A 25174-nucleotide genomic window follows, 5' to 3' on the forward strand; every position below is an offset into this window, starting at 1 on the left:
CAGGGTTGTGAGTTCAGTCCTTGAGGGGGCCATTTAGGGATCTGGGGAAAAAATTGGGGATTGTTCCTGCTTTGAGCAGGGGGTTGGAAGGGACCTCAGGAGGTCACAGAATGATATTCTATGATTCTAACATTCTCTGGCAACAAGTTCCACAGGTTGACTGTGTGTTATGTGAAGTACTTCCTTAGGTTTGTTTTAAACCTGCTGTCTATTAATTTAATTAGGTGACCCCTGGTTCTTGTGTTATGTGAATGGACAGATAACACTTTTCTTACTTGCTTTCTCCATATCATTTCCCCCCTTAGTTGTTTTTCTAAATCGAACAAACCCAGTTTTTTTAATTTCTCCTCATATGGAAGCTGTTCTGTACCCCAAATCTTTTTTTTTTTTCCTTTCTTGACATCCAATTCTATTATGTCTTGTTTTGAGATGGTGCAACCAGAACTGCACACAGTATTTGATGTGTGGACATACCATGGATTTATACAGTGGCATTATGATATTTTCTGTCTTATTATCTATCCCTTTCCTAAAGGTTCCTAACATTCTGTTATCTTTTTTGACTGCCACTGCACATTGAGTGGATGTTTTCAGAGAACTATCCACAATGACTCCCAAGATCTCTTTCTTGAGTGGTAACAGCTAATTTAGACCGCATCATTTTGTATGTATTGTTGGGATTATGTTTTCCAATGTGCATTACTTTGAATTTACCAGCATTGATTTTCATCTCTCATTTGGTTGCCCAGTCACCCAGTTTTATGAGATCCCTTTGTAACGCCCCCAGTCAGTTTTGGACTTAACTATCTTGAGAAATTTAGTATTGTCTGAAAACTTTACTACTTCCCTGTTTACCCCCTTTACCAGGTCATTTATGAATAAGTTTAACAGCACACATCCTTGGGGAGCCCTATCTCTTTCCATTGTGAAAACTGATCACTTATTCATACCCTTTGTTTCTGTCTTGTAACCAGTTAGTAATCCTTTTATATTATGGCTGCTGTGTTTGCAGTTTGTTTATCTTTAGTTAATGCTGTTAACATCCTCCTTAGTTATTGTTGGGGTTGGATGTATTTCATCATTATTTTATGATGGAAAAGTTTTTAAGCTAGCAGACAAAAGTTCAATAAAATCCAGTGCTCAGAAGTTGAAGCTAGACACATTCAAATTAAGAATAGAACGTACTTTTTTAGGCAGGTTTCAGAGTAGCAGCCGTGTTAGTCTGTATTCGCAAAAAGAGAAGGAGTACATGTGGCACCTTAGAGACTAACAAATTTATTTGAGCATAAGCTTTCGTGAGCTACAGCATCCGATGAAGTGAGCTGTAGCTCACGAAAGCTTATGCTCAAATAAATTTGTTAGTCTCTAAGGTGCCACAAGTACTCCTTTTCTTTTTTAGGCAGTGAAGGTTAAAAATCAATGTAAATCAAAAGAGGGCACTCTTAATCCAAAATCCACACACAGATTTGCACTGGAGTAACTAATGGTGTGAATTACAACTGACTGAGTCATTTGGGTTCCAGTTTGTATGTAGACAAGCCTTCAAGCAGACGTCTTTGTATTGGTTATACCTGGGTAATGTTATGAAAGTTTTCTTCAGAACCAGAACAGCTCCAAGCTAAGATCCTCAAAGGTATTTAGATGCATAACTGCTGAAATAAATGGGAGTTATATACCTAACTCACTTAGACCCTTTGTACATTCCAGTAGGTGCCTATCTGCATCTTTAGGTGCCTAGATACCTTTGTAAATCTGGTTCTAGCATATTGAATGAAAACTGAGATTCTGGAGAACAGTTGTCGTCACTCAGCAATGGCCGTGGAAGTGCCTAGCCCTGCTGCGTTTTGGAAAATGCCGCTGTCGCGCAACCACAAGTTATTTGCTTTAATGCAAGAATCCTTGAGTAAAGTCCTCTGGTCTGTGCTGTGCAGGAGCTTAGACCAGGAGATCCATTCTGATTGAGATGTCATTAAAATCCATGGAAAGAGGGACAATTTAGGGAGAATATCAGGAAACGTTTACTGATGTAGGCCTGTGAGGCTGTAATAGCTTTCCTTTAAGACAAGAATGAAGAAAGCACTAAAAAAAAATCCTGTAGGAACAAAACTGGACTGGTCCCAGGGAACTAGATGACTTAGCAGGGCTTCTCCATTTAAAAATCCATTTTTTTATTATAAAAAAAAATGTTTTGGCTGCACCTTGGTGAGAGCATAGACTTTCTGACTTAGACTTTAAGGTCAGAAGGGACCATTATGATTGTCTAGGCTGACCTCCTGCACAACGCAGGCCACAGAATCTCACCCACCCACTCCTGTAACAACCCCTAACCTATGTCTGAGCTATTGAAGTCCTCAACTCGTGGCTTAAAGACTTCAAAGTGCAGAGAATCCTCCAGCAAGTGACCAGTGCCCCATGCTGCAGAGGAAGGTGAAAAACCCCTGTCATAAATATAAAGGGAAGGGTAAACACCTTTAAAATCCCTCCTGGCCAGAGGAAAAACCCTTTCACCTGTAAAGGGTTAAGAAGCTAGGATAACCTCGCTGGCACCTGACCACAATGACCAATGAGGAGACAAGATACTTTCAAAGCTGGAGGGGGGGAAAAACAAAGGGTCTGGGTCTGTCTGCGTGATGCTTTTGCCGGAGACAGAACAGGAATGGAGTCTTAGAATTTAGTAAGTTATCTAGTGAGATATGCGTTAGGTTATAATTTCTTTAAATGGCTGAGAAAATAAGTTGTGCTAAATGGAATGAATGCGTACAGATGTGGGGACCTGCATGAAAACCTCCTAAGCTTACTGTTAGAAGCTTAGGTTAAAACTTCCCCAAGGTACAAACTATTTTACCTTTTGCCCTTGGACTTTCACTGCCATCACCAAACGTCTAACCGGGTTTATTATTGGGAAAGAGCCGTTTGGAAACATCTTTCCCCCCAAAATCCTCACCAAAACTTTGCACCTCCCTTCCTGGGGAAGGTTTGATAAAAATCCTCACCAATTTGCATAGTTGACCACAGACCCAAACCCTTGGATCTTAAGAACAATGAAAAAAGCATTCAGTTTCTTACAAGAAGAATTTTAATAGAAGAAAAAGTAAAAAAGATCATCATCTCTGTAAAATCAGGATGGTAAATACCTTACAGGGTAATTAGATTCAAAACATAGAGAATCCCTCTAGGCAAAACCTTAAGTTACAAAAAGACACAAAGACAGGAATATCCATTCCATTCAGCACAGCTTATTTTCTCAGCCGTTTAAAGAAATCATAATCTAACGCATATCAAGCTAGATAACTTACTAAGTTCTAAGACTCCATTCCTGTTCTGTCCCCGGCAAAAGCATCACACAGACAGACCCAGACCCTTTGTTTTTCCCCCCCTCCAGCTTTGAAAGTATCTTGTCTCCTCATTGGTCATTGTGGTCAGGTGCCAGCGAGGTTATCCTAGCTTCTTAACCCTTTACAGGTGAAAGGGTTTTTCCTCTGGCCAGGAGGGATTTTAAAGGTGTTTACCCTTCCCTTTATATTTATGACAACCCCCATGGCCTCTGCCAATCTGCCCTGGAGGAAAATTCCTTCCCGACCCCAAATATGGCAATCAGCTAAACCCTGAGCATGCGGGCAAAACTCACCAGCCAGACACCTAGGAAAGAATTCTCTGTAGTAACTCAGATCCCACCCTATCTAGTGTCCCATCACAGGCCATTGGGCATATTTACCGCTAATAGTCAAAGATCAATTAATTGCCAAAATTAGCCTATCCCATCACACCATCCCCTCCATAAACTGATCAAGCTTAGTCTTGAAGCCAGATATGTCTTTTGCCCCCACTGCTTCCCTTGACTGGCTGTTCCAGAACTTCACTCCTCTGATGGTTAGATTTCAGAGTAGCAGCCGTGTTAGTCTGTATCCGCAAAAAGAAAAGGAGGACTTGTAGCACCTTAGAGACTAACAAATTTATTAGAGCATGAGCTTTCGTGAGCTACAGCTCACTTCATCAGATGCAGCTCACGAAAGCTTATGCTTTAGTAAATTTGTTAGTCTCTAAGGTGCCACAAGTACTCCTTTTCTTTCTGATGGTTCTTCATCTAATTTCAAGTCTAAACTTCCTGGTGGCCAGTTTATATCCATTTGTTCTTGTGTCCACATTGATACTGAGCTTAAATAATTCCTCTCCCTCCCTGGTATTTATCCCTCTGATATATTTATAGAGAGCAATCATATCTCCCCTCAGCCTTTCTCTTGGTTAGGCTAAACAAGCCAACTCTTTGAGTCTCCTTTCATAAGACAGGTTTTCCATTCCTCAGATCACCCTCGTAGCCCTTCTCTGTACCTGTTCCAGTTTGAATTCATCCTTCTTTAACATGGGAGACCAGAACTGCACACAATATTCCAGATGAGGTCTCACCAGTGCCTTGTATAAGGGTACTAACACCTCCTTATCTCTACTGGAAATACCTCGCCTGATGTATCCTAAGACCGCATTAGCTTTTTTCACGGCCATATCATATTGGCGGCTCATAGTCATCCTGTGATCAACCAATACTCTGAGGTCCTTCTCCTCTGTTACTTCCAAGTGATGCATCCCCAGTTTATAACAGAAATTCTTGTTATTAATCCCTAAATGCATGACCTTGCACTTCTCACTATTAAATTTCATCCTATTACTATTACTCCAGGTTACAAGGTCATCCAGATCTTCCTGTGTGATATCCCGGTCCCCCTCTGTATTGGCAATACCTCCCAGCTTCGTGTCATCCGCAAACTTGATTAGCACATTCCCACTTTTTGTGCCAAGGTCAGTAATAAAAAGATTGGTCCGAAAACCAATCCCTGAGGAACTCCACCAGTAACCTCCTTCCAGCCTTACGGTTCACCTTTCAGTATGACCCGTTTTAGTCTTCCCTTTAACCAGTTCCTTATCCACCTTTCAATTTTCATATTGATCCCCATCTTTTCCAATTTAGCTAACAATTCCTCATGTGGAACCGTAACAAACACCTTATTGAAATCGAGGTAAATTAGATCCTCTGCATTTCCTTTGTCTAAAAAAATCTGTTACCTTCTCAAAGAAGGAGATCAGGTTGGTTTGGCACAATCTACCTTTTGTAAAACCATGTTGTATTTTGTCCCAATTACCATTGACCTCAATGTCCTTAACTACTTTCTCCTTCAAAAATTTTTCCAAGACCTTGCATACTACAGATGTCAAACTAACAGGCCTGTAGTTACCTGGATCACCTTTTTTTCCTTTCTTAAAAATAGGAATTATGTTAGCAATTCTCCAGTCATATGGTACAACCCCTGAGTTTACAGTTTCATTAAAAATTCTTGATAATGGGCTTGCAATTTCATGTGCCCGTTCCTTTAATATTCTTGGATGAAGATTATCTGCTCTCCCTCCCCCGCCCCCCGATTTAGTCCCATTAAGCTGTTCAAGTTTGGCTTCTACCTTGGATGTGGTAATATCTGTCTCCATATCCTCATTCCCATTTGTCATTCTACTCCAGGGGTGGGCAAACTTTTTGGCCCAAGGGCCACACCAGGGTGCGAAACTGTATGGAGAGCTGGGTAGGGAAAGCTGTGCCCCCCAAACAGCCTGGCTCCCTGCCCCCTATCTGCCCCCTCCCACTTCCCGCCCCCTGACTGCCCCCCTCAGAAATCTCGACCCATCCAAGCCAGCCAGGAGCTCAAGGGCTGGGCAGGATGGTCCCACGGGCCGGATGTGGCCCGCGGGCCGTAGTTTGCCCACCTCTGTCCTACCATTATCCCCAAGTTCCTCGTTAGCCTCATTAAAGACTGAAACAAAGTATTTGTTTAGATATTGGGCCATTCCTAAATTATCCTTAACCTCCACTCCATCCTCAGTGTTTAGCGATCCCACTTATTTATATGGCTGTAGAACCTTTTACTATTGGTTTTAATTCCCTTTGCAAGGTCCAACTCTACATGGCTTTTGGCCTTTCTCACTTTATCCCCTACATGTTCTGACCTCAATGAGGTAGCTTTCCTTGCTGATCGCTCCCATCTTCCACTCCTTGTAGGCTTTCTGCTTTTTCTTAATCACCTCTCTGAGATGCTTGCTTTCCTAAACTGCTTTTAGGAAAAGTTTAGCTTGCTTTTAGGAAAGTTTAGCTTCCTTTCCTAAACTGCTTTCCTAAACTGCACATACCCTTCAATACCTGTACTCCAGTCATGACTACTGTTCCACCATGTTTTTGTTATCCCTAGAATATCTGGTTTCATTTCCTGCACCAGTAACTCTAATTCCTCCATTTTGTTACCTAAGCTCCTCGCATTAGTGTATAAACATCTTAATTTTTGCTGTTTGGCTTCTCTCGCATTCTTTACCCTATTAGGCACAGACATTCTACTGCCAGTATCACCTATTAGACTAATATCTACACTACCCTTCCTCCTTATGTCTATTCTCCTACCCATGGCTGTATCCTTTCTTACTTCGTTTTCTTCCCCTGCAATGTTAAAATCCGGCGTGGAGATTACCTGGACATCTCCCCCAAACTCCTAGTTCAAAGCTGTCTTAATTAGTTGTGCCATCCTCCATCCTAGAAGTCTATTTCCCTCCTTACTCAGATGAAGTCCATCCCGAGAGAACCGTCCTCTGTCCATGAATGCTTCCCAGTGGCCATACGTCCCAAAGCCCTCCTTATAGCACCACTGCCTGAGCCATCTGTTGATCATCATAATCTTGTCACACCTTTGTTGCTGTTCTCTAGGAACAGGCAGAATCCCACTGAAGATCACCTGAGCCTCGATTTCCTTAAGCGTCTTCCCTAGTCTGGCATAGTCTCCCTTGATACGTTCCAGCAAGAATCTAACTGTATCATTTATTCCCACATGAAGGACGAGTGGATTCTTTCCCGCTCCCGTTAGGATCCTTTTCAGCCTCAGGTCCACATCCCATATCTTAGCACCTGGCAGACAGCACACCCTTCTGTTCTCTGGATCAGCTCTGGTTACAGGCCTGTCTATCCTTCTCAGTAAGGAGTCCCCAATCACGTAGACCTGCCTTTTCCTGGTGATGGTGCAGTCTCCCAGGTGCTCCTTTGCTGCAGCCTTGCAAAGAGTGGGGAAGCAGCCACACCAGGAGGAGTTCTGGATGAATCAATGGTGAGGCCTCCTCACCCCAACACAGAGTGTGGTTTCAAGCCACCCTAGCACTTCCCCTGGCAAATGCTTTGCAGATAAGAGAGCCTGGGAAGCTGCCCCTGACTGATGCAAAACTGCCTGAAGAGCTGCGGTGGCTTCACCAGAACCAGTGGAAACCCAACCAGAAACTAAACATTTTTCCTTATGTTAAGCTCCCTGAGGTGACCCCATATTTCCCCAAAGGGTGCTCACTCAGGCAGCCCTGTCCCACGGAGAGGGAGGAGCAGTCTATGCAGTGGATGCTTCTTACGCTGGCTCCAGCCTGCATGTCAGAGCTTTGAGCAGGCACTGTTCAAATGTGCCAAATGTGATCCTAGTCACTGTTCACAAATGGCATCCTGCAGGCAGATTCGAGAGACAGCTGCTGCTGTTCCCTGGCAGGGGCAGGGGCTGGGGCTGGTCAAGGCTCCTTGCAGCAGCGCAGTTCAGGTACAGAATGGTCGCTGATGTGGAGTTAAATGTTAACCACAACTGCCAGCCACCTCTTTGCCTCATAGCTCCTGGGTGCAGTTCTGTGCAGCAGGGAGCCTCCTGGCTGCTCCCTTAGCCCATCGGGTGCAGTTCTAATGACATTTCTTCAGAGGCGCTTGCCTGGTGCTGAACTCTCCCCTGCTTTTCCACCCGCTGTTGGCCTGCGAGCAGCGTATCCCAAACAATAGGCAGGAAAAAGGAATCTGATCTAGGAGAGCAGCAGCCTGTAAGCTGTGTATGGTGACATGGCGGGGGTTGGCACTGAACCGGAGGTGTCTCACCCAGCTTGACCCCTGCATGCCACACAACTGACCTTAGCTTTTGTTAAATTTTCCTGCAAGGAGGCACCTTCCTTTGGGGATTTGCCATGATGATGATGATTTGCTGCTGCCACTTTCAGTCACTTGGTGTGTGAGGTGGCAGCATAACTGCCCTGCCCAAGCAACCCCCTTCCCTCCCCCCGCTCCCCCCATCTCCTTCAGCAAGGGGCCTGCTTGGCAGGTGGCTGTATTTGCACTAAACACCCCTCTGCCTAACAGGAAATGAGTCACCTCCTGTCAAGGGCTTCATGTCAGGCACTGCAGTCTCCTCCTCACATCCTGCTCTTCCCTTCTTGGCTCTGTGAAATAGGAAACTTGTTAAGTGCTTCCTCTATAGGGAACACTAACAGGAATGCTACAGGCTGAGCAAGGGTTGTAGGTCAAAGGAACTGAAATCCTCCTCTCCTCTGGCTGTATTAGCCCCTCAGATGCTTCTCTACCTTGTTTGGTGGGAGAGTCACTTCAGGCTCAGGTTCCCGAGGAACTAATACAAACAGCAAGAGGAGGATATCCGGTCCTTTGACCAGCGGTCCCTGTCTCAACTCGAGATGAGGCTGCGGTGGACAGGGCTGCCATAAGTATTCCCATCGCCACTCTGCTCCCTGGAGAGGAAGCACTTACACATTTCCCATGTACATGGCTTGGCAGTTGGTCATCAACCGCCTGGCTGAGCATAAAGTTGCTTTTAAAATGAAAAAAGGAGCATTGATGTTGAAAAGATCTCCATGGGATTGCAAATGTCAGCTGGGGATGTGGGGGGGCTCCAGAACTTGTCTGTCCTTTTCAAATAGCTGCTTGTTATTACTGGACACACCAGAGATGGGAGTGAGCATTTGAGAGAACCCCTCTCCTGGGCCTTGGAGCTGAGAGCAGCTCGCGGCAGAGCACCTGACATCCCGCCAATTCCTTCTGGTGAAGGTAAACATAGTCAGACTCCAGAATTAACTGGCATTAGACTCCCAGAACCTACCAACAGCATCCGTGTTTCCTGGGTCTGATCTCAGTCACCTTCAATGAGCCCTGTCGAGTTACTGAGGCTCCAGAATTGTGTGATGTTATGGGGTCTAAATCTGAGCTCTCCCTGTTCTCCTCTAGATGCCCAAGGAAATGGATTTGAGGCTTTCTCCCTACAGATGCAGAATCCTGGGTTCTAACTCTCATTCTGCATTTGTTTCCTGTCTCCAGTAGATGGCAGCAGGCTTGCATACTGGCTGGCAGTTTTGCAGATAGATCAGTTACACAGCTGCATTAGAAAAGTTCTGGGAATATTTTGTTTTTCTGTACCCTGATCTTTGAAAACCTAGGAAATTCTGACCTGGGCAGTTCTTCCCAAGAGACAGCTGCTGAGTGGCAAGACAGTCATCTCTGCTACAATACTGGCAATCTCCGCATATATGCTGTGGATTCAGTAAGGAATTCAGCTCACACAAACACCACTCATCAGGTTCCAGCAGAAATTCAGCAACTCCTCTCCCTCTTCCCTCTCCACCCACCCACGGCTTGGGGTGCACTCAGATTCTACTCCCTATTGCCATTGCAAACTATCTAGGTGTTGCCAAAGGGTATCTGTCAGAGGCAAATGCAATCCATCAGCCATTTCCCAGTACCAGACTTTAATCTGTTCTGGATTTAACTTGCAAAATATCCAACCTCTGTGTTTGGGTTAACCCCTTTGTGTCCATCTCTGATCCAGAGGCAGGTTGCTCCACAGAGCAATGCCATCTTTGCCATCTCCTTTCTGCCAGACTCAGGCAGAGATGTTCCTTGTTGCCTTTTCATGAAAAGTTCTAGTATTCCTGATTATTTGAGGAAATTTCTTGCCTGTATTTTGGACACTGGTATAGGCAATGTCCAGTTATTTTAGCCTCTCCTCTGTTGTGGTGTTGAACCATCATTCCTCTTTTTATGTACTTCGTGTCTTCCAGTTTCCATCTCTAGTTTGTGGTTATTGATTCTCTGTCTGATAAGGATTTGCCTGAGATGTGCACATTTTTCTGAAGTGAGGTATCTGTTAATGGAATAGTTTTGTGAAGAGATCCATAATGTGTGCATATGCACACAACTAACCAGTCACAGAGGAGCATGCATCACATGCACGCACAGAAACAGCACTAACCAATCGTGGAGGGGCACTGAGTGGATACACAGACATGCTGTCTGCCTAATTGAGGTTAGGAGGGTATTCGTTTCTCCCACCGACCAGTGGTGGGCTACTGTTGGAGACAGTACACTGTATTACTAGAAGAAAAGGAGGACTTGTGGCACCTTAGAGACTAACCAATTTATTTGAGCATGAGCTTTCCTGAGCTACAGCTCACTTCACCGGATGAAGTGAGCTGTAGCTCACAAAAGCTCATGCTCAAATAAATTGGTTAGTCTCTAAGGTGCCACAAGTCCTCCTTTTCTTTTTGCGAATACAGACTAACACGGCTGCTACTCTGAAACCTGTATTACTAGACTAAATGGAGCACTGATCTTTTCCACTGTGTCATTCCTTATGCTCTGAATTATAGCTTTCAGAAACATGTTTAATGAAAGAAGAAATTACACAAAAGAAACATTTCCTACCCTCCTGTACTCACTTTGTTTTCTTCTTTCAGGCTAAAATTGTCTCTATCAAAGAAGCTGCAGGATTCAAGGAGAAACTGACATGTTTAAAATCACTCCTTTGATCCAAACTGAAGAAAATTGAACCCAAGAACAAAAAATAAAAATGGCAGAATTTACAGGTTATAAGGAGACTTCAAATCGCCATCTTCGATTCAAGTTACAGAGTCTTGGCCGTCGTCTTGATGAACTGGAAGAAGCAACAAAAAATCTCCAGAAAGCGGAGGATGAGCTTCTTGACCTTCAGGACAAAGTTATCCAGGCAGAAGGCAGCAATTCTAGCATGCTTGCTGACGTAGAAGCTCTGAGAAAAAGAGTGCTGAAAATTGAAGGCAAGGATGAAGAAATAAAAAAAGCTGAAGAGCTCTGTCAGCTGATGAAGGAAAAACTGGAGGGCGAGGAAAGCCTCACTCGAGAACTTAAATCAGAAATTGAACGGCTTCAGAAGAGAATGGCAGAACTGGAAAAACTGGAGGAAGCTTTTGGCAGGAGCAAGAATGATTGTACTCAGCTGTGTCTGAGCCTTAATGAAGAGAAAAATTTGACTAAAAAAATATCTACAGAGTTGGAAATACTTAGGATGAAAGTAAAAGAACTTGAAGCATCTGAAGACAGACTGGATAAAACTGAACATAGTTTAGTAAGTGAGTTAGAAAAGCTGAAATCTTTAACACTGAGCTTTGCTAGTGAAAGAAAACACTTCAATGAAAGAGAAAAGCAGAATGAAAAATTAATCCAGGAGCTAACACAAAAACTAGAACAAAACAACAAACTAAATAGGGCAGATCAAACTAGAAATGCATCAAACCTGCTAGAAAGATCATCAAATAGTCTTCTGGATAGAAATGACCTGAGAATTGAAGATGACTTGACATCTGTGTTGCCCTCTAAAGAAGCCAGAAGAAAGGGAAGCTTGGATTATCTAAAGCATGTAGAAAATGAAACCAGAAATAAATCAGAAAATCAAAAGAATAAAAATCAAGAAGACAACAAAGTGAAAGATCTCAATCAAGAAATTGAGAAACTTAAAATTCAAATTAAACATTTTGAATCTTTAGAAGAAGAACTTAAAAAAATGAAAGCCAAAAATAATGACCTGCAAGATAGTTATCTGAGTGAACAGAATAAAAACAAGCTCCTGACTGGTCAATTGGAAGAAATTCAAATTAAAATAAAAAAACAAAAGGATATGGAGAACGGTGAGGTGGAAAGTGAAGAAATGAGCTTTCCCAGCAGAATTAGACATGACAGACCTAAATACAGAGGTATCACAGCTGAGCCGGCAATTTCAAAGCACAAGTCACGGGAGCTTTCACCTCAGCATAGACGGGAGAGAACACGGAACAGAGAGTTCTCTTCCAATAATGACAATTATACCACAAGCAGCAAGCAAGTTCCCAGTCCAAGTTTAATTACTAGGAGAACAGCAAAGGCATCTAGTACATCTGCTCTACTAGACACTGTGATTAGTGATACAAAAAGAATGGAAGATAAATCAGCAGTTGCTACATATTTATCTATGCAGAAAGATAGTGGTGCGCCACAAAATGAAGTGAAGAAATCTAGAGAGCAGCCATCTGTGCTGAGTCGATACCCACCGGCTGCACATGAGCACAAATCTTGGAAAGCATCTTCCAAACCTGGGAATGAAAGTGGACTGAAGACCAAGATTGAAAAGCCATCTCAGACATTTAGTGATGTTTGCCAAGGTAACTCTGATGCACTTGATGAAAAATCAAGCAAAGGAGAAATGACTGTATCTTTGACTGAAAAGATGAAAATAAGCCAAGCAGAGATGTCTGATCTCTGTGTAGAGATACCCTTTACGAAAAATAATCATGCACCATCAAATGAAACAGCTTCATCATATAGATACCATATCTCTTCTCAGATGTTAGCAGCTGAATCCACCAGCTCTAAAGCAGAAGCAGCAACAGTCTCTGTTGTATCTCACAGACAGCCCCCAGAAGGGAGATCTAAAAGAACAATAAACTCCCAAGAAAGAGAATTTACAGACACTTTTCATGAAAATATAAAGCCCCCAACTTTAATAAAGTATTCAAACAACTCAAGAAGTCAAGAAGACATTTTACAGATTCTCACAAGTCAAGGTAAGGAGGGAATGGACCAATCTGCACCATCAGTTACAGGTCAGACAAATGTTGGCATAAAACCTGACTCTTTGAGATCCAAAGCCATCAAACCAGCTATCCATGAAAAACTTAGTACAGATGAGGAGATGGGTAAAAGCACCAATGCTACTACTGAGTCGGAACTGGAGACGAGAAAAAAAACCAGTTCCAGAGAATTCTCAAGCTCCAGAGGAGTTCTCAGAGCATCTCTCTTTGAAAGTGATAAAAATACTGGAAATGAAGATGACCCCCCAAAATCCATAAAGATATCTTCAGATGCCACCAGTGTAGGATTGAAATCCAGACGGTCATTCAGTCCCAGAGAAGCTTTGAGATCAAAAGCCATCATTAAACCTGTAATAATTGAAAAGGACATGAAAGAAGTAATGGGAGGGGCTGGGTCTGAAGAATACTCTCAAAAACAGAAATCTCTCTTTAAAACTGTGACAAATAAAATGAAAAGCAGCATAACAATCTTCCCCTCTGAGCCAGCCAACACAAGGACCAACACAAATGAAGCAGCAAAGGAAAGACATACTTCTACCAGCAATATTAGAGTCACTCCAAATGAGCTGTCAACCATAACAAACAACATCAGCACACCCTTTGAGATCTCAATTAATAAGAGTGATATTGCTCTGAAATTATCTGAGGCAGATAAAATTGGGGACTTAGCTCTGAGAAACACGACAGAAACACTAATCTCAAGAAGCAGTATTATGATAAAACCTTCTGAACCCATTGAGAAGAACAGTTGTGAGCCATCCTTAGAGACAATCAGCTGGAAAAGCCATGGGTCTTTAGAATCAGATTCACCAGAGACAAAACACATCACTCTGAGAAGCTCTTGGAGGACAAGGCGGGGATTACAATCTTTGGAAGACTCTCAAATCAAAGTGGAAAAAAATACAGCTTCCATTCGTACAAAGGCATGCAAGTCATCTACAGACCTCTCTGAAACGGAAGGGACCAATGCAAGAATACATTTACTTGAGCAGAATTCAAGAAGGTCCAGGGCCACTATTAATTCTTGGAATACTCCTGAATTAGAATTCAGAAGGACCCAAAGTAGCTTAAGTGCATCTGAGCTATCTACTCGAAGGAGCTACATCCATGATCCCATCACTGCTTCTACTTGGAATCACAAAACATTACCAGTAAGTGTTTTCTGTCTTCTGTTACTTTTAACCATCATTCTCTTTTTGAAATTGTCCACTAATTGTAGGATACCCAACTTGAAATACTAACAGATCTGATTTTCAGAGGCGTTACATTCCCACAGCTCCTGTTCACTTCAACTGATTACCTAAATATTGAGGCATCCAAATTAATTAGCGACTTTGGAAAATTGGGCCGATTAGTTGTGTTCCCATCTGCCGCGTTCTTGTACTGCTTCTTGTGTAAATAAAGCCATACTCATCTGTTCTTGCCAAAGCTAAGAGAGGAAATAATTGGTTCCAGCTTAGTCATGGGCCTGTATGTCTTTTAAAGTCAAGCTTTGCAAGGTAGAGTCAGCAGGAAATAGCAAAGCATTTATTTAAAAAGTGCTCCACTGCTTCAGTCTGAACTTTCCACTTCCATTTTTAAAGGGACACTGGCTATGTCACCTCCATGTGTGACATGCCTCAAACGGCTCCCTGGAGGGTGTCCTAGCAGACCACAGAGAGACAGCTGGTTGTGTGGTGTTGCCATCTCCTCCTGATTCCAAGTTGCTAGATCACCTTGAGAAAAAGCTTAAAATACATGAACTACTTTCCCAACATTACTTTTCCTTGCTATTGAGGATGTTATTCAGTTGTCAGTGAGAGGAGATCTTGCATAAGGGGAAATCCAGGAGATGTTCTCACTGTTAAGAGGTGGTTCTCTCTCTGAAAAGGACTGAGAATCCCTGAAATACTTTAAAACGTTCTTCTGGTGGGGTGTGTCCGTTCTGGCCATGCTAAATAATGTGTTCCAGTTCAATGTAGCCACTCTTTATGCAGTATCTATACAATACAAACAGCAGGGGTGCCCACGTTAACTCCCACCGCCATTTTCAGTGTTGGTCTGAAGCCAAATAAAGTACAGAAGAGATCAAAGGGTTGTAGGGTGGTTGTGGAAGGGAGGGCATTCTCAGCCAAATGAATTTGCCACTGAACAAAGGTTTCCATTTGGGAATATAGATGAAGATGTGAGAGGATATCTGTGTTTTCCAAACCTTGCTTTTTTCCCTAGAACCAACTTCACCTCTCAGGGAGTAAGCATACAATGCAACACAGCTTTACTTTGTAGCATCTATTGTCATTAGAGAGTTAGGGCCAGATTATCAAAGATATTTGAGCACCTAAAGATGCAGATAGGCACCTCGTGGATTTATATTGGAGCTAATAGGCATATTTGAAAATCCCACTCGGCACATTTCTTCTTTGAGTAGCTGCAGACGTATATTCCAGGCAGGTGTGTGTGCACCCCGAACACTGGAGCCGGAGACTTTTGCCTAGCGGTACCCTTAGAGGGGCAGCACCCGGCGATATGAGATGGCACCGCCCCAGCCCCCCTCAGTTCCTTCTCATCACCCATTGGAGTCAGAGCTTGTGTGATGGTGGTTTTCACAACCTCGCATTCATCCTCTGCATAGTTAAGAGTTAGTTTTAGTTTAGTTAAAAAAAAAAAAAAAGTAGAGTATTAGTGGCTGTCCCCCCCCCCCATGATGCCCTCCCCAGGTTCAAGCATTGCCCTTCATATGGAGTGGTGTTTCCCAACAGTGACCCCACACACAGTGCTTGGGCAGCAGGTTTAAAACAAAGAAAAGGAAGTATTTCTTCACACAACGCACAGCCAGCCTGTGGAACTCCTTGCCTGAGGAGGTTGTGAAGGCTAGGACTATAACAGGGTTTAAAAGAGAACTAGAGAAATTCATGGAGGTTAAGTCCATTAATGGCTATTAGCCAGGATGGGTAAGGAATGGTGTCCCTAGCCTCTAGGGTGGAGCCACCTAGAGGGTGGAGATGGATGGCAGGAGAGAGATCACTTGATCATTACCTGTTAGATTCACTCCCTGTGGGGCACCTGGCATTGGCCACTGTTGGCAGACAGGATACTGGACTGGATGGACCTTTGGTCTGACCCAGTATGGCCGTTCTTATGCTCTGCCTTGGCAAAGCCCACCTTAAGGAGTGCTCTTCATCTGTAGATCATTCAAGAAGAGGACGCAGGTGGAGCAGGTCCTTTGCCTCAAACAGAACCTGCTTGAACAAGCCGTGTGGCTGAGCCCACACAGCGGCCTGCCTTGGGCCACAGATAGCCCTCGGGCTCAGAAAATGCTGCTGCATCTTGTTCTGGGGGAGCGGCCGCTTCGAAGAGGCACAGGAGTTGTTCTCCGTTGTTGGCACCAAAGAAGAGTTGTCCCGGGGCGACTCTTCTGCCTTCCCTAAGCAGAGCACCAGCTGGCATGGGACCGGTTCTGGTGTGCAGGATGGCATGTGTACATCTGTTCCTCCCTTGGTACAGGGCAGGAAGGGCAGAAACCCTGTACTGTTGACTCCAGTTCTGGCCTCGAGGCATCTACTGAGTCCAGTACCAGCTGGAGGGATGCCAGTGCTGACCGTGTCGGTGACATCAGCATACCAGGCTGTAGCGGACCTTCTGTGCCTTTTGGTCCCATCATCACTGCTAGTCAAAGACTTTGCAAGGCTGGTGCCTGTAGTGGCCCCCAGTCAGAGCATGCCGCCCAACTCTCAGGCCCTTCAGCACCGCACCAGGAGGCACCCTTTCTGGTGGTTGATATGGACATGGCACCAGAGCTGGGACAGGCTCTTTGGTACGAGGTTTCCTCAACGTCGAGGCTCTCAGGCTCTCTGGTATCGCTGTTTGCACCGGGACTGACCTTGCCTGGGGCACCAGCAGTGCTGACTACATTGGAGGCAATGGATATGTTGGGATCACCTGTTGGTCCCCTCTGGAGTTGCTCTTCCACCGACCCCCATGTCTCAGAGGTCTTAGGACTCCTCCATTTCAGAGTTGGGATCTTCGTCCACTTTGCTGGAGGAGGTCCGAAGGTCACTGGTAGACCAGTACAGCTACCAGGGTTGGCATGGGCCCTGAGGCCAGGATGTAGGCCCCTGGTCCAGCACCTTCAGGCCACCAAGGCACTACCCTTACCGATGGCCTCCTTGGGCTCAGTGGAAAGCTGCTCACTCTTGGAGGTCTCGCTCAGCATCCAAGTCAAAGGCGAGATCACCTGCTCATGTGATGTTGGTGGCTGCAGACCAGCAGCAAGCCCAGGCATCCACAGTTCCCCTTCCCTGTGGAGCCACAAAGTCTCTTCATCTGGAGACTCTACCTCAGCAGCAGGACCCGTCTGTGGCTCAACCAACAGCGTCGTCCTTGTCTCCAGATGATGCAGTGCTGCCTGGTTCATCCTGCCCTTCTATCGAGAAGGACTACAAGGCATAGCAGGACCTCTTATGTCAGGTGGCCACATCCTTCTGAATTCAAGGGAAGTTTCTCCAGGAGAATATCCATAAATGCATGGACATTCTCCAGATCTGTAAGGGTGACCCTCCCAATTAATGAGGTGCTCCTCAAACCTGTGAGTGCTCTTTGAGGTACACCGGCCTTGTTACGGGCAGTGGCCAAGTGCTTGGAGAAGCGCTATTTTGTGCCGATACAGGGATACAAGGGGGTCTATTCCCATCTGGCCCCAAACTCCCTGGTGGTCATGGCAGGACAGGTTCAAGTCCATGTCCAAAGACAGAGACTCTAAACGTTTGGACCTTTTGGGCAGAAAGGTATGCATCTCCTCATGGTTACAGATGAGGATTGTGAACCATCAAGCTTTACTGTCCAAATAGACTGTCTCAATTGGTTGACTATGGCCCAAATTTGAGGAGCAGTTGCCTGAAAGTGTCTTGTGATGAGTCTTGAGTGTTTGTCACTGAAGGCTGCTTGGTGGCCAAGATGTCTTTGCAATCCGCCCTTGATATTGCGGACTCCTCGACCAGAGTGATGGCCTTGGGGATTACTATGAGGAGAGCTTCCTGTCTCCAAAACTCAAAGATCGCTCTGGATGTCCATCAAACAACTGAAGACTTGCCTTTCAATGTCAGGGCCTTGTTTTCAGACAAGACTGATGGAAACCCTGCTTTCCTTTAAGAATTTCAGGGCTACCGCAAGGTCTTTGTGGGTGCATACACTGCCCACGCAGAGACACCACTACAGGACACAGCAACAACTGTACAGACCACAGCATCCTTTTGTGCAGCCCTTCTCCTCGAGTCAGCGAGACTACCCCAGGAAGAGGGAAAGGTCTCACAAGAGGAAGCACTTGAGCTCAGGGCCTGGCTAGGCTGTTCCCTCTCCTTTGGCACCTGTTAAGCGCCTTGATTCACCTTGAACTTGGCAATGACCTAGGGAATGATTGGGACAGGAGGGAAGGCATATAAGAGAGTCGACTGCCAGCTGCAGTGGAAAGTATCAGAGAAAGAGAGCCTGGGCTGAGACCCTCCCCGAGAGCAGAATAGGTGACACTCCTTATTTTCCCAAAATGAGACCATTTTGACTCATTGGTCCAGAGCCCCGTTCCAGTTGTTCTTCCACCTTCATTGCCTCCCACCCCCTGTTCCACTGGGGACAGGCTGGTCTGCTTTTATAATGCCTGGGTCTCCATTACCTCTGACAGCTGTAAGATCATACTATGCCATCCAGTTTCTCTCCACGCACCCTCCCCACTCTTCAGGGACCCCTCTCATGAGATGCTGCTTTTCGAGCCGGTCAGCTGTCTGCTAATGTTGGGAGCAGTGGAGGAAGTGCTGCGAGAACACCAGTGTCATGGTTTCTACTCCCGGTACTTCCTGATACCAAAATCCAAGGGCAGAATGAGGCCTGTCCTCAACGTTTGTGGACTCAACAAATTCATCAGATATGTGAGGTTCCACATATTCACACTCTTAACTATCTGTCCTGCTCCACGTCCGAGTGACTGGTTTGCTGCTCTTCAGGATGCTTGTTTTCTTGTGGCCATTCTACCAAGTCACAGGAAGTTTCTTTGCTTCTTAGCAGGAAAATGCCATTGTCAGTACATAGTTCTCTCATTTGGCCTCTTCTCCTCCCCCACCCCCGCAGCCAAAGTTTTCACCAAATATATGGCAGTGGTCATGGCGTACCGCAGGAGGAAGGGAATCCACATCTTCCCCTACCTTGATTTCCAGTTGCTGGGGGGGAGGTCCAGAGAGGAGGTTCTTGCCCATGTCAACACCGCACGCCATTTACTCAGCAGATTGGGACTCATTCTAAACACCACAACAGACCTTGTCTGTGTGGAAAACTTGTCCACTTATTCAGATAGACTTCGAGACGGGCATATTGTTTGTAAGTCACCTACGGGGCATACACGTCTGCATCTACTCAAAGAAGAAATGGTTACTTACTGTAACTGTGGTTCTTTGAGATGTGATGGAGACGTGTATTCTACAACCTGCCCTCCATCCCCTCTGCATTGGAGTCTTCCCCTAGACATTCAGTGCGAAGGAACTGAGGGGGGTTGGGACGGCGTTGCCTAATATGGGGTTATAGATACAAGGCACAAACACTGCCCCTCTATAGGTATTGCTAGGCAAAAGGCTCGAACTCTGGCATGAGCACACTTACACTTAGTCTGCATCACATCTTGAAGAACCACAGTTGCAGTAACTTTGTCAAGGTATTTAGGTACCTAAATGAATCTGACCCTGAGATAATGCAGTTAGCACTGAGTTCTCCATTGCTCAGCTGTTTAAGAGTCTAGGTAAGAGGGAAGGAAGATGTTCTAGCTGGTATTTTAAATGAGAGGGCGGCTGCCTGAGGGATCTTGGAAGGCTGAAGATGTAGAAGAGAGAGTTTTTTCATTGAGATGAGATTGTGTGCAGAGAGCGGCTTCAGGAGGAGATACAGAGAGATAAATAAAGAATACATGCTGGCATGGAATACAGGATTTTTTGGCTTCAGCTTGGAATAAATACATCTGACATGCATGGCAGAACTATGAATGTGTTAGCAGTGCAGCCCCAATGAAGCTTTTACCCATCATCACACATTTGAGTGATCATATACTTAGCACCTTGAGTCCAACTTTCCAGATCTTGGAGGGATAGAAAAGGTCTGTACTGCCAAACCCCAAAAATCATGAGTCGGATCCCAAAAATCGTGCAGCTGGGTTAAGTGTGAGCCTTTCCCTGCAGCTGTGAAGGCTGGCAACATTTTTTTAGATTAAAGCTGAGCTTCTCACACAATAACATGACTCCAGGAGCATGGTCTTTGAGAAAAACAACAACTATTGTTAGACTTGCAATAAAATTTTAAAAGTTGGCAACGCTGAAAATTATACAATTGAGACATCTCAAAAAAATCCCCTAAAGGAGCTAGGTCTGTATCTGGGGGGTCTGCTAGGGCTACTGTATTCCATGGGAAGACCTTTCTAAGTGGTATATAACACCAGTCTTTACTTTGGTGTGAGATATTGGACCTTAAATCTGCTACCAGTCCAGGACCATGCTCTTACCAACTTTGGGAGTTCAAATATCATGATACAGCTCCCTGCCCCTCAAATCACAAGTTTGTCTGTCAAATAATAATTTTAAAAAATCATTGGTGGTGTCTGGTTTTTGCACTCAGTCGGGCTCTTTGTGTGTGTATTTCATGGTGCAAATTCAACACACACACAAACTGGGGGCACTTACCCACTTCTGGCTGATGGGAGGGCCACACTCCCCAGGCCATTCCTGTGCTTCCCCCGGGAGGCTTACCCCTGCTCTATCTCCCCTGTCCTGTCCCTTGCTTTGTCTGCACAGAGCCCAGCTGCAGCAATTGCTGCGGTGAGGGCAGCTGGCTAAGCAGGGCTTGGGAATGGAGGGCCAATGCACCTGCCGTCTCTCTCACCCCCCAGCATTGTTCTGCCCTCTCAGTGCAGCACGGTGGGAGGCTAAACAGGGCTGAAACTGCTGCCAGTCCCTGGGCTAGGGCCCTGGTCTGCACACAGACAGCAGAGAACGGAGGCTTCCCAATTTGCTGAGGCCAGATATGTGGCCCAGTGTATGACAGAGACCCTGACTAGGGGACACTAAAATCCTTCATGCAGGGAGGCTAAACTTTGATGGGATTTGCCCCTCAGTGCCACTCTGTAACCTCAGCCTCAGGACTCTTCACTTCTGATAGAAAGAGGGGTCAGTTGTAAAATGAGTGGCCAGGAAATCTGTGAGGTGCAGGCAGCTTTAGAACTTCAGCATCTCTCAGCATCAGCCGCTGGTGGAAGCTCTGCCCTGTAGGACCCAGCAAACCTGGGGGCGGCACTGCACGTACTGGCCCATTGAAACTGCCAGCCAAAGCCAGCAGCTCCGGCTGTGGGGAGTTCCCTCTGGTGGTCGCAGGCGAGAAATGCACAAACCAGTCAGTCAGAAATTCTTGAGCTGCTCAGGAAATCACAAGTGGATGTAACAAACTGAGCGTTGGCAACATTACGTGTCCAGCCCCTCAGACGCTCTGAGAGATTCCAAACAGAAGCAGGAGTTGCTCTGGCAGGTTCTTTTTAACAACTGTTCGAAGCTGGCCGGAGGTTTGGAGTATTAGAACCTTTCCTGTGGAGATGGACTAGCAGGCAGAGACCAGGCCCACAAGTCAAAGGTGCAAGATACCTGCAGTTTATCCAGTGGCTCTGCTGTTAATCACAGTGGTAGCTCTGGCTCCTCCATGGAGCTGAGCTGTATATCAAAGCAGCAGTGACATGAGAATTAAGTTCCCATCCTCTCCCTCACTCTAAACATTTTCAGACTTTCTCCTTCCAGGCTGAATTTGTTATGTCTTTGGCCTCTGTCTGAAGGTGACGTGTTGATTTTTTTTTTTTTTTTTTTACGTTTGAGCAAAATCTGTTTAGCGATTTTGGGACAAGTGGAGAGTGAGTCACCTACTGGGCCTACATGTCTGCGTCTACTCGAAGAAGAAGAAATGGTTACTTACTGTAACTGGTTCTTTGAGATGTAATGCAGACGTGTATTCCACATCCTGTCCCCCATCCCCTTTGCATTAGCGTCTTCCCCTAGACCATGGTTCTCAAACTGTGAGTCAGGATCCCAAAGCGGGTCACAGCCCCATTTTAATGGGGCCACCAGGGCTGGCTTAAACTCGCTGAGGCCAGAGCCCAAGCCCAACTGCCCAGGGCCAGAGCTGAAGCCCAACAGCTTCAGCCCTGAGCAACGGGGCTCAGGTTACAGCCCCCTGCCTGCGGCTTCACCCCTTGGGTTTTGTCTTTGCCCCTCCCCCCGCCTGGGGTGGTAGGCTCGGGCTTTGGCTTTGCACCCCCACCCGGGGCAGCAGGGCTTGGGTGAGCTCAGCCCCCCTGCTTAGGCTCATGTAGTAATTTTTGTTGTCAGAAGGGGCTCGCGGTGCAATGATGTTTGCGAAATCCTGCCCTAGACATTTGGTGCGAAGAGACTGAGGGGGTTGGGGCGGTGCTGCCTCAGATAGCCAGGGGAGGGAAGAGAACACCACCCCTGTACGGGTTCTCCTAGGCAAAAGGCTCCGACTCTGAAGAACCACAGTTATAGTAACTGTTTCATTTAGCTACCTAAATACCTTGACAATCTGGCCCTGAGGAAGTACAGTTAGCACTGAGTTCTCTGTTGCTCAACTGTTATTTCAGAGGGAAGGAAGATGTTCTAGTTGGTATTTTAAATGAGAGGGCGAGTGCCTGAGGGATCTTGGAAGGCTGGAGATGTAGAAGAGAGAGTTTTTTCATTGAGATGAGATTGTGTGCAGGGAGCAGCTTCGGGAGGAGAGACAGAGAGATGAATAAAGAATACATGCTGGCATGGAATACAGGATTTTTTGGCTTCAGTTTGAAGTAGACACATCTGACATACATGGCAGAGCTATGAATGTCTTAGCAGTGCAGCCCCAATGATGGCTGGAATACTCAAAAATAATGAGTTGGATCCCAGGAATAATGCAGCTGGGTTAAGCGTGAGCTTTTCCCTGCAACTGTGAAGGCTGGCAACATTTTTTTTAATGAAAGCTGAGCTTTCAAACCTAACTGACAAACCTAGGGTGCCCTTTCTCGGAGTAGACGTATCTGCAGTGGCTTGGGTGCGAACACTGACCTCTGGCCTAGAAATAGCCCTCAAGAGCAGGGCACAACTTGAGCCTACAAGGCGTTGGCTTTGGATTAACGAAGGTGTAATTATTTGGAATGCACAGGACCTTTGTCTGTTAAGCTTGTGAGGTGTCCAGTTAAGGAGCCTTGCCTAGCCTTCGCTTCCTCCCATTTTCAAAATGACCCTATTTCCGTTCTCCCTTGCTTTCATAGATTCCAAGGCCAGCAGGGACCATTGGGATCATCTACTCTGACCACTTGTGCAGCACAGGCAAAGAGACCTGCCCCCAAATAATTGCTAGAGCAGATCTCCCCCTCCCTCCCCCACATAAAGAAACAGTATTACAGTGAAATCTTTCTGCACTTCTTGAGAAGAACAATGAACCCTCCATTGGAGGCAATAAGTTATAAGATCCATAGGTCATTAGAAACAGCTTCCTGAGAGAGAAAATACATCACAGGGAGATGTTCTTAAGTTCTTTGGAAGACTCTTAATGCAAAGTGCATAAAAATACAACCTCCACTACTACAAACCCATGCAACTCATGTACAGCCCACTCTGAAACAGAAGGAGCCAACAGAAGAATACACCCAGCATTTAAAAAGAGCTAGTGCAACTGTTAATTTCTTCCATCATATTTCTGAGCGTGGAGTTACTTTAGGATGCAAACCCGTTTTCATTCCTGAGAGCAGTTTTAGTCATATCACACACACACAGCAGGGGATAGGACTGGCAACCAATAAGTAGGACAGAGCAAAAAGATGGGAGGCAAGATCCTGGGCACACCCCAGCAAACTCACAGTCCTAAGGGATTAGTTCCATAAGAGCAAACACTATGTGGAGAGACGCTAAGAGCATGTTGAAGGGCAAAGTTCAAAGCTCCAAATCCTAGGATGAGTCTGGTGTCTAGCTCAGAGCCAATGCTGGGGTGGGGAGGGAGGGGATGGCCTTCCAAGGAGCAAAGCACAAAAGTAGTGGGGGAGAATAAAATCGGCCTGGGGAAGTACAGATGTGAACAAGGGGGAGGTACTTAATGTGCCTAAGGGATTTAGGGCCTCAAGTCCCATTAAAGATCAAGGACAGTCAATGGAGCTTGTGCTCCAACATCCACCTGGCACTTCTGAAAATCTTCCTGAGTTCAGTAGGCTCAAAGAGCATTCAAAAGAAGTGGAAATCCTACGCAAACACCAGAATTAGACTGGGACGAAACTGTCTATGTTGCTTTCATCCTAGTGTAACGGCCAGATTTTTAAAGGTATTTAGGCATCTAAAGATGCAGATAGGTACCTAGCAGGATCCTAGGTACCCAACTCTCATTGATTTCAGTAGATTTCAAACTTGATTTAAGTGAGAGTTGGGTACCCTAGCCTTTTGGAAAATCCTACTAGGCACCTGTCTTCATCTTTAGGTATATAAATACCTTTGAAAATTTGCCTCTTAGTTCTTTATAAACAGCAGTGGAATGTTGTTGGTGTTTTAGAGACAGTCCACTACTATGTCAGTGTGGGCAGCCACAAACCATGACAAACATTGTGGAGGACTGCAAAATGACTCGACTCCCTGGAGATCTTCGTGCCTCGAACATCGCTAATAAGAACGCTATGGCTTGGCTTGGTCGGATTGCATACACCAAAAAATAAATATTGTAAACAATTTATCTTCCCAACACCTCAGAGGTGAGGCGGTATTCCTAGCAGGGATGTTTTTAAATCTACAGGTTACTGGTGTATTAAAAGAATGGGCCAAGAAGCTTTCTGAACCATTAAGGTTGATTTTTAACAAGTCTTAGAACACCAGGGAAGTTCCAGAAGTCTGGAACAATGCTACTGTTGTACCAGTATTTTAAAAGGGTAAACAGGACGAGTAAGGAACTATGGGTGGATTATCCTGACGTTGATCCCTAGCAAAATCATGGAAAGGCTGATACAGAGTTAAAGATGGTAGCATAATTAGTGCCAGTCATCGTGGTTTTATGGAAAATTGGTTCTGTCAAACAAATTGGATATTTTTAATGAGATTAAAAGTTTGGTTGGTAAACGTAACTGTTAATATAAAATACTCCTGTAGACTACTGCAAGGCGTTTGACTTAGTCTTGCATGACATGCTGATTAAAAAAGATTAGCACTACACAAAATCAACATAGCCTATATTATTAAATAGCTTTAAAAAGTAATTGTAACTGTCATTCAATGAGGATGTTTCTAGTGGGGTCCCACAGGGTTCTGTTCTTTATCTTAATCAATGATCTGGAAGAAAATATAAAATCATTGCTGGTAAAGTTTGCAGATGAGATAAAAAATTGGAGTGGTAAATAATCATGGGGACAACCGAACTGGATTGCTTGGTAAGTTGGGCTCATTTGAACAACATCCATTTT

The 25174-nt window shown here is 45.2% G+C and overlaps 1 protein-coding gene across 3 annotated transcripts in view; it reads left to right on the forward strand.

The window, feature by feature from the left end:
• The window catches only part of LUZP1 (leucine zipper protein 1), a 67473-nt gene that overhangs the window by 28468 nt on the left and 13831 nt on the right, over window positions 1–25174 (forward strand). For 2 of the 3 annotated variants that reach the window (XM_073317298.2, XM_073317299.2), the window contains exon 2: window positions 10558–13853. In XM_073317298.2, coding sequence (XP_073173399.1) covers window positions 10671–13853 — 3183 coding nt within the window. In that variant the 5' untranslated portion in view covers window positions 10558–10670. Of the gene's footprint in view, window positions 1–10557; window positions 13854–23008; window positions 23701–25174 lie in introns of those variants that run through there. The other variant, XM_073317300.2, reaches the window with a different exon arrangement.

This window comes from Lepidochelys kempii, chromosome 19 (genome assembly GCF_965140285.1).
Source record: "Lepidochelys kempii isolate rLepKem1 chromosome 19, rLepKem1.hap1, whole genome shotgun sequence".
NCBI lineage: Eukaryota > Metazoa > Chordata > Testudines > Cheloniidae > Lepidochelys > Lepidochelys kempii.